Raw genomic sequence first — 9,788 nt, forward strand, 5'->3', positions numbered from 1 at the left:
AGGGGCTGAAAGCCTGAAGGGTGCTGGAGTGGGGGGATCTGGGGATTATTTAGGAGGAAGATGCTAGATAATGTTAAACCCTCACCCTTGCTGCCCGGATTAAGTCATTGAATTGTGACGCTGCTTCCTGGTTCTCCTGGCCAGTGCCCTGGCAATAACGTAGGCTGCTTCTACCTCCTGGGCTGCATTTCTATCCCTTCCTCTAAGGCGGCATCTTGCTGGGGGGAAGAGGGTGTCCCACATTGCCTCCACCCACCTCCAGCAACCTAGCCAGATCAGCATCTAAAAATCAGGGAGCTGTCTTCCTAGAGGCCGTTTCTTCCTGCACTGCCTGCCTGTCTATTCATCCTTTTGGCTTTTATGGAGTTCTCCCTTGTTAGGGCAGATCAGCTGCAATCAGTTTGAGCAAGTCACCCGCCCATTAGAGCATTCCAATGAGTTTGATGCAGCTTGTCTTGTTACCATGGAGAGTAAGCCAAGTCAGCACTTGCAAGTGTGATGATGGAGGTGGGTGCAGGGGTGGGTTTGTGTCTCTGTGATGACCGGGGGCAGGGGAGAGAGAGGGTCATGTCAGTCAGTCATCAGGGCCAGGAGGGTTGATGAGGGGGCCATGTGCAAGAGGATACGAGGGAGCGGTGATGTAAGGGGATCAATAATGTTGAGGAGGGATGGGGAGGCTATATCTGGCTGGGGGGGGGGGGGGGCGTTTGTCAGCAGAGCTGGGTTTTTGTTCTGCTTTTCCTGCACATACACAGTTTGTGGCTCTGAATTAAGCCCCACCCACTGCCTGCAGCAGCTAGAAATGGTCTAGTCCATGTTCTCAGCGACAGGGTGCATGTGATTGGGTGGAAAATCTTATCCGAAGAACGGATCAGGAACTCGCCTGTTTTCACGCTTACTGGACACTTAGAAAAAATCCCACTCCATGATTCAAAATCAGAAGACAAAACAAAATAAATTAGGACAAATTAATTACATGATGCAAAACTGTAAAAGTTTGGGAGGTGGAAGGAAAGACCAATATTGAGAGTTCAACATTTTTGAAAGTGAGTAATCAGGTTGCTTTCAACAATAATAATGTGTATAACATGCAGTACAGCTTTAAGAAAATAACACCACACACCCAGAAAAATAATCATAATCAAGTGTCTTCAACAAACTCTTTAAGAGGAAGGGAGCCTTCCTTCAGTGGTAGCATTCCTGCCTCTGATTCTGAAAGTATGGCTTTGAGCCTCACTCCTTGTGATTAGACCAAAGTTCTAGTCCCTGAACATTGGTTGCTGTTCCTGTGTCCGATGGGAGTAACTGGCAGTCCCCGTTATATTTTCCTACTAGGAAGTTGAAGGGCAGACTAACAATATATCCACATTTAAAAAAAAATCGGCTGATATAAAAGGCATTAGACATGGAAGGGAACAAAAGAATACTGTTTTCACTATAATAACAATGCTTCACCAAATGACTGTTAGAATAACATAAAAAAGGATTTATCTTTCAGTGAAGAAACATGGGTATAAGGAATGGGGTTCTTGTATAGTACCTGCCACGCAGCGAAGAAGGACCCAGAGCTGAGAAGGTTGGGATTGGTGGAATGACGGCCTCCCATATACTCATCAGTACAAACATCACAGCTATCCGAATCTCTCCAGTCCCAATATGGAATGGTGAAGGTGTCATCGTGTACCGTCTTCCGGAGCTCATTCTCCCATAGCAACATAAAGGCTCTGTGCCACGTCAGGAAACCTGGCCCTTCGTGGGCAAAGTCAATATCCATCCAAACATTAGAGTCGCCCAGAAGAGCATCTCTAGATGTGTAATAGTGCATCCAAACAAACAGATCATAGACGCTCACATCTCTGAACATGGGATTGGAACCATTGTTCATCTGGGCATATGTTCCTGTGGCGATCTGATAGTCCTGACTGATGGTATATTTAGCCAGATTGAGATAGGCAAGAAACTGGTTCCTTTCTGTTGCTGTGAGGTCGAATATATTTTTCCTAATAGACAATCGTTGATCCGTACAATTGACGCCGAAAAAGCCAAATCTGCAGTCTCCACAGTTAAAGCCCATGAAGTTTTTGTTGCACTGACAAGTCCTGTTGTAAAAGACGATCGGCCAGCCTTCGCGATCATCTACCCCCAAGAATGGGAACTGAGCGCCATGCGGAGCATCAATTAATAAGACATCTTGACACCGTCCTCTTCCGGAGAGCTCTCCACACGGGGACCCGTCTCCATTCCAAGCTGGACAGCATTCCTTCCGGAGAAGTGTCTCTGCAGAAGTGCATGCTCTGGGAAACTGTTGGAAAGAGAGTTTGCAAAGACTCAGTAGGCAGAGAAACAGAAGAGACATATTTTCTGGGTGAGCTTCTTTTACCTTGGCTCACTACCGAGTTAGGAGTCAAGTACTTCACTTCGACTTTCTACTCAAACTCCTACATCACATGCTTTGGATTAATGAAAAGAGCTTTTCATTCCTGGCTGGCACAATCATTATCAAACACAGCCATCATCCAGCTAGACTTTACACAAAAAATGCATTTTAGTAAACCTCCAACCCGCCCCACACTTTCTGCTAAAATTCCATCTTCTGTGACCATTACACTCTTACTACAGATAGCCTAATCCAAGATCTAATCAAATGATCCTCAAGTCAAAATTGCCTATTTATATTTCCCGTTATAGAGGGAAAGAAAATCAATTAAATTAACGAAGTGTGTCGAATGGCAAAGTTTTCTTCGTAAAATTAAAGAGCATATGTCCTCACCAAATTGGCAATTCTTAAGTAATATAATTTAATATCGACGCATTGTTTTTCACGGTAACTTCATTGCAGTGTTAATGTAAGCCTACCTGTGACACAGATAAACTTCAAAAACAATGTTAAATTGGAGGGTTAAATTTGAGGGTTTAACTCTTTTTGGTACAGATATTAGAGATATTCGGATTTGACATTCATGAAGTTGGTTCATTGATACCATGATGCTGTAACTAAAGTTATCTTTTTAGTTACTATGTACTTCACTGAATATTAGCAGATTAAAGCCATGTAATGGTTAAAAGGTTCAACACTATCTGCGATTATTAATTCTAATGAACTATTATGAATCACTTGTGATTGATTTAAAAGAATGTATACGGTTAAGTCAGCAGACTGGTGCCGATAGTTGAAGCAGGGGGCATGACGTTCGTGGGACCTTGAGGCACGAACCAGTTGAGCATCACAAGCCCTTTGCATGATCTCATAGGAAGCACGAGTTGCTTTCATGTTCCGCCTCTCAACCGCAATAGTTATCTTAAGTGTAATGAACCATCGCAGTCAGAGTCGGGAGCTGCGTTGGTTAAGATAGCATCTCTTTAAGATTTTAATTGAGAGTTTTCAAGTTATACAACTTACAGACGGCAGACAACATATATCTATGAAGGATGATCAAAGCAAAACAAGACTTCCAAATTTGTGCATTGAATTTACATTGGCATAAAAATAGCTTTGGGGATGTTTAATGGAAGATTGTGCAAAAGGGTTACAGCTGCCAAACATTCCATTACAAAGGACCCAAATCAACCTGCCTTTTGACTGTAAATTCCAATCCAGGCTGCTAGTGAAGCGAATGGAAGGGGATGAGGGCAGTGATAGCAGAATCTGAAAATTGCTTTGTTTAAGATAGACAGCCAGAATGGGAACCAGGATGACGTGGATAGTACAGATGGAGGTCATAAACAACCCAGACTTTGTGTGGCACAAGGTTTGCCTGGCTGAGTTTTGGACAGGTTGAAGTTGTGGGAGGATGGGAGGTCAGCTAGGTGGGTATTGGAGTAACCAAGCCTGGAGGTGACAATGTATTCTGAAGATTTTAGCAGTGGGCAGGCTGAGGCAGCGGCAGAAATGGCACCTCACAAAGGTCCAAATAAGTAGCTTTAGTGATAGAAAGATTGTGAATTTTGAAGTCAGGACTGAACAGAGTGTAACCTGATGGAGTGACAAAGGAATGGATGAAGAATGTGAACAGCATTTGTATGGTATTAGAATGAGGCATATGTACAGAAGTTCACCCTGTTGCTAAAGATAGTGTTGGCAAAGAAAAGACCTGAATCTCTGATGTTTTTCATGTCTTGCATCTTTGAGCAGATTAAGGGTGGTAGAGTGGTTAGCACTGCTGCCTTGCAGCACCAGGCACCCGGGTTCAATTCCAGCCTATGGTCATTGTCTGTACGGAGTTTACACATTCTCCCTGTGTCTGAATGGGTTTCCTCCGGTGCTCTGGTTTCCTTCCACAGTTAAAAATTTGCAGGTTAGGCTGATTGGTCATGCTAAATTGCCCTTTAGTGTCAGGGAGAGGGGTGTTAAGGGGATAGGGCCTCGGTGGGATTGATGTCATTGCAGGTTCGATGGACCAAATGACCTGCTTCTGCCTGTAGAGATCCTATCGTTTTAAAATGACAATGGCTATGTTTCACTTTCTGGACTTCACTGTACCAGACATTGTAGTTAGCTCTTAATGCATATGAGTTTCTTAGAGGTGCTAAAACTAAAAAGCGTGCATTTAGTTGGATAAACATACATAAAATTCTAGCATTCAGAGATGTTTAGATGTCTTAAGTTCAAATAAACATCTGAAAAATAATTACCTTGATTTCATCCCCTCCACCCAGGCAGGAGAGGTTAATGGAGTGGGGTGTGTTCTGTCATAATTCAAGATTTTATGAGATCTTTTGGGAATGTCTTTAATTCAAGGCAAAATGGGGTAGTGAAGATAAACATTGAAACTAGAAGCAGAAGTAGACCATTCAACCCTTCAAGCCTGCTCCACCATTCATGACTGATCATCAAATTCAATATCCTAATCCCCCCTTCCCCTCCCATATCCCTTGATCCCTTTCACCCTATGAGCTATATCTAATTTCAGACAAAGTTTTAGCCTCAACTACTTGCTGTGGTAGTGAATTCCATACATTCACCACCCTCTGGGGGAAGAAATTTCTCCTCACCTCAGTTCTAAAAGGTTTACTCCCTTATCCTCAAACTATGACCCCTGATTCTGGACTCCCCCACCATTGGAAACATTCTTTCTGAATCTACCCTGTCTAATACTGTTAGAATTTTATAACTTTCTATGAGTTCCCCACACATGCTTCTGAACCCCGGTGAATATAATCCTAACTGACTTAGGGTGGAATTTTACCAGCACGTCAGCCCAAATTTCACACGATCCCGCCCGAGGCCAATGGAGAATGTTGTTCTCCGAACCGAGCCCGCCCCTGGAATCGGGGCTGGCATGCCGATAAAATTCCGGCCTTGGTCTCTCTTTATATGACAGACCTGCCATTCCAGGAATCAGGCTGGTAAACATTTGCTGTACTCCCTCTATAGCAAAAACATCTTTTCTCAGTTCAGGACACCACAACTGCACACATTACTCCAGATGTGGCCTCACCAACACCCTATACAATTGCAACAAAACATCCCTATTCCTAAATTCAAATCCTCATGCTGTGAAGGCAAACTTATACTTGACTTCTCTATTGCCTGCTGTACCTGTGCGCTCACTTTCAGCAACTGCTGTATTAGAACACCAAGATCTCACTGATTATTCACCTATCTCAATTTACACTTGTTCAAATAATAGTCTATCTTCCTATTATTGCTACCTCACACTTATCCAGGCTATATTGCATCTCCCATGCATATGCCCACGTTCTTAGTCTGTTGAAATCATGTTGAAGCATCTGTTTATCCTTTTCACAGCTCACCCTTCTATACAACTTTGTATCATCTTCAAATTTGGGGATAATGGCGGGGTGGTTCTCCAAGCTCATTGCATTGCTGGAGCAGTGCAGCAAGCTGGGGGACATCAGTGGAGCCATTTTGCGGGTTTCATGCTGGCCATTGCGTGTCTCGCAGCTGAAGATTTCTAGCATCATCAGTCCACATCAGAACTCAGTGTGGAGTCAATTAGCATATGGGAATCTTCATTTCCATTTCATTAGTGGGCCCAGGACTGAAGTCTCTGGGCCCGCTAGCATCTCTGCCCCCACCTGCCAGGAGTGGTTTCCTCCAGTGGGGTTTACTACTGCTCCCTGATAATGGGAAAAAAGTGGCTGAACCTGCTGGAGGGAAGGGAGGATGTTGTGGCCCACCCAGGAGGTTAGGGGTAAGGGGTGACTCTTGGGAAGTGCCAGCCTGGCACCATGGCACTGCTCAAGGGCACCTTGGCACTGCCCACTGGGTATCATGCAGTGCCAAGGGGCTGGAGCCAGTGGGAGGACTATTGTGGGCTGAGGGATGGTGGTGGGGGGTCCTGCTGCTACTCTACAAGGGGATTGCTGGTAGAGGGAGGGAGGGAGGACAGTGATCAGGGCTGGCCATTCAGGTGGAGGTCAGGGCTGCTGACAGGTTTGGGGCTACTGGGGAAGGGGGGTTAGGACTGTTGGGGTAGGGGGTGACAGTACTGTAAGGGGGGGGCATCAGGACTGCTGGGGGATGGGGAGATCTGGAGATCAGGGCTGGCTGGGATGGGGGGCTGCAAATCATCAGGGCTCGTCCAGGGAGGTCAGTGATCGAAGGGGTTGGGGTGGGGGGTCAGAAGACCGGTGATCTGGAGACCAGCAATGTAGGGTCGTGTACACGCATATATCTCAGCGCTAACAGATTGACAAATGTGCAGTGCCCTCTCAGCACTATGCTGTCGGCCTCTCAGAAAGGAATAAGTCCCACCTCCTGATTTCCAGAGGGAACCCCACTGAGGCACTCTGTAATGCACAGATTGTCAGAGATTCACTCTGGAAATCACAGTGAAAAAATCAACAGCAGGAGTTACTCCCATTTTCCTACAAATTGGAGACTTAGAATTTGTTTGGAAGAATCCCTGCCAATTCATTTAATACCCTCTTCCAAATTATTAATATATAATGAAAACAATTGAGATTCTAGCACAGATTCCTGCCGAGCCCCCCTAGCCACTGACTACCGATTATGCCAACTCTTTGCTTCCTATCTGCTAACCAGCTTTCTATTCCTCTCAAGACATTGCCTGCAATCCCATGTGCTTTAATTTTACGTAATAATCTGTCAAGTGAGACCTTGTCAAAAGCCTTCTGAAAGTCTGAATAAACCACATCCACTGCTTCCCCTCGGTCAACTCTATTTATTATCTGATAGTTTCAAATTCTGCCCAACAACAAACCTACGTGGCTTGGTTACCATGGAGACAATGGGAACTTAGCAAGAGCAAATATTTACATATGAAACAATGACAAGAGCAACTTGGCTAACTGTGGACAGACCTTCTGTCTTAGTTTTTTGTTAGACAGGAAGAGAGAGAGGTTTCATGGAAAGACAAAGGCTACAGCTATCCTGGTCAGCAGTGTGCTGATTTTGGTGACTTATCAGGCAGAATATGGGTGTCTGTTTGAAGAGACACATCATATGGCACTCTGGAAGGAGAACTCACTGGAGTGGACCTTAGTGGAGTGGTAGTCAGTTCAGCAATTCTCTGAAAACTGAGGGATGCACATTTCAATGATCACTGAAAGTTATAAAATGGTGAAATGAGGATATGTGAACCTATTAGGAGTGAGTGTGGACTATGTTCTTTAAAGACTTTAATCCTATAGAGAGCATGCTCAAAATTATATGTATATGGCATGAGGTTATTGGTCAGATTAAGACAGTATCTCCTGTAATTCAGAGCACTAGTTGCCAACTGAGTAACATTTCATCAATGTTGCTTTTAGTTTGTTTGTTACAGTGAAAGTCTTAAAACTTTAAATTTTGTAATACAATTCTTTCTCCTGACCCCACTCCTGCCCTTTTAAGTCTTGTTGACAAATAAAAATCAGCCATTCAATACGGTTCTCACAAAAGGAAGGTAGGGACCTAAATAGCATTCAAAAATTGCAGCTCAAAGACATTATTGGTGCACTTAAACTTAAATGAATGCCAGGGAAGGCCATTGGATGCCCAAAGCAAATCCAAGTCCGGACGCACTGACTGCCTAAGGTGAGTGCTAAAGATATGCTGCTTTTCGAATTCCCATTGAGCCAGGAGGAGTCAGGAATGTTCATTCCAGGTCTCCCCTACCCTTCAAATCCTGTCTCTGATTTTGCAGCCCCTTTCCCTTATTTCGTAGCTCAATCATTCAGCCACCATCCATCTCCCCCACCCCACTGCTGACAAGTCTACAGAACCCATCACAACCCAGAACTCCTGCTTTCCGACTGACAGCTGGGAATCATTCCACAGTTGTGGCTTTCTGTCTTGACTTGCCCTTCTCCCCTTGTTGTCCAGGCTGTTGGGTGAGACTTACTCCAAAATCATTCAAAGGATGCCTGGTTGTTAAGATAAACAAGGTCTCCACGTTCCTTGAAAATGTGGTCACTATCTGGCTTTCCGTTCACATCACAGCCAGTTGTTCCCAAACCCCTATAACAAAACTTGTCTCTATTTTGCTAAGTCCTGCTGAGTTCTCCTGTATAAAATATCACTCCTACTCCTTGCATTTCCACAGTGAGAGATTTAAAAAATGGTTAGCCTCCTTCACTGTCTGAAAATTCTCACTGTTGGAAAGAGACCTGATTCAGAACAAGAGGATGGGATAACCTGTCAAACACATTATGTTCTTTTAAGACTTTAATCCTATAGAGAGCATGCTCAAAATTATATGTATATGGTTTGGGGTTATTGGTCAGATTGAGACAGTATCTCCTGTAATTCAGAGCACTAGTTGCCAACTGAGTAACATTTCATCAATGTTGCTTTTAGTTTGTTTGTTACAGTGAAAGTCTTAAAACTTTAAGTCTTGTAATATATATCAAAATATATCAAAACCGCTGCATCTTGAAAATAAATCACACTACTTACATGTGACATGATTGTATAACTGACATGCACACTCTTCTAATGATGAAGTGACTCCAGAGTTCAATTTCCATTCAGCTAGTTCTTAGTTCACGTTCATTTTTATTATTTAATCTGCACTGGAAAATACAATCACAAAGTAAATGATTATGTAAGAACATTTGAAATGTCAACATGTTAAAATTCAATTTCACTATGTATAAACTTTTGCTACTGATTAAACAGAAGACAAGGTTTCTGGAGTAGATAACATTATTAAAATAATTATTGCTTGGAACTCAATATTGCAGAATTGTTCTTAAAGCCTCAGAGGAAAATTTAATTATTCATAACTTTATTGGATTTTCAATTTACAGAACAACATTACAAAGCTATATTAGATTAGAGACTTTCTTCAGGATAGAATGTGATGAATCAGAAATAGTTGGAAATGAAGAAAGGATTTATATTATCAATCAAACTTGTTGTTGCTCACTCTGAACATGTTCACATTGAATTTGTTAAGAATACTGGCTTACCTTGTTGTCGGGAAGATGTTGGGAACAACAAGTCACCTCAGGCCTCAGGCGTTTCCATGCACATGCAGATAGGGATTTGGAGTTCTTTGTACCAAGAACAATGGCCCAGTGTGCCTGCATGAAAAATAAAATGACACGAGAAGTCCGATCAGAGAACCCAGGAGCGCACTAGAGGGGAATCCCAAGACAAGAGACAGGAGATCTTCCAGAGAAGTGTAAGTGGGAAAGAACTGGGGAAAGAGCTCCTTGGGGGAGGAGATATTTTCCTGATTACAGTCTAAACTGTTTCCCCCTTATTTTGAAAATGTGTCCTCTGGCTCTAAACTCTCCAGCCAGGGCAACATCTTAGCTGCATCTAACCCATCTATCCCTTTAAATAAGTTTCAATTAGGTCACCTCGTTATTCTTTA

At 43.3% G+C, this 9,788-nt stretch overlaps 1 protein-coding gene across 3 annotated transcripts in view; it reads right to left on the reverse strand.

Moving 5' to 3' along the window:
- The window catches only part of tyr (tyrosinase), a 43,100-nt gene extending 40,734 nt beyond the window's left edge, over nt 1–2,366 (reverse strand). For all 3 annotated transcript variants that reach the window (XM_080197887.1, XM_080197888.1, XM_080197889.1), the window contains exon 1: nt 1,541–2,366. In XM_080197887.1, coding sequence (XP_080054013.1) covers nt 1,541–2,356 — 816 coding nt within the window. In that variant the 5' untranslated portion in view covers nt 2,357–2,366. The remainder of the gene's footprint in view (nt 1–1,540) is intronic.
- Nucleotides 2,367–9,788: the final 7,422 nt, after the last annotated feature.

The sequence above is a fragment of the Carcharhinus amblyrhynchos genome, chromosome 10, assembly GCF_965287045.1.
Source record: "Carcharhinus amblyrhynchos chromosome 10, sCarAmb.v2.hapA, whole genome shotgun sequence".
In the NCBI taxonomy this organism is placed as follows: Eukaryota; Metazoa; Chordata; class Chondrichthyes; order Carcharhiniformes; family Carcharhinidae; genus Carcharhinus; species Carcharhinus amblyrhynchos.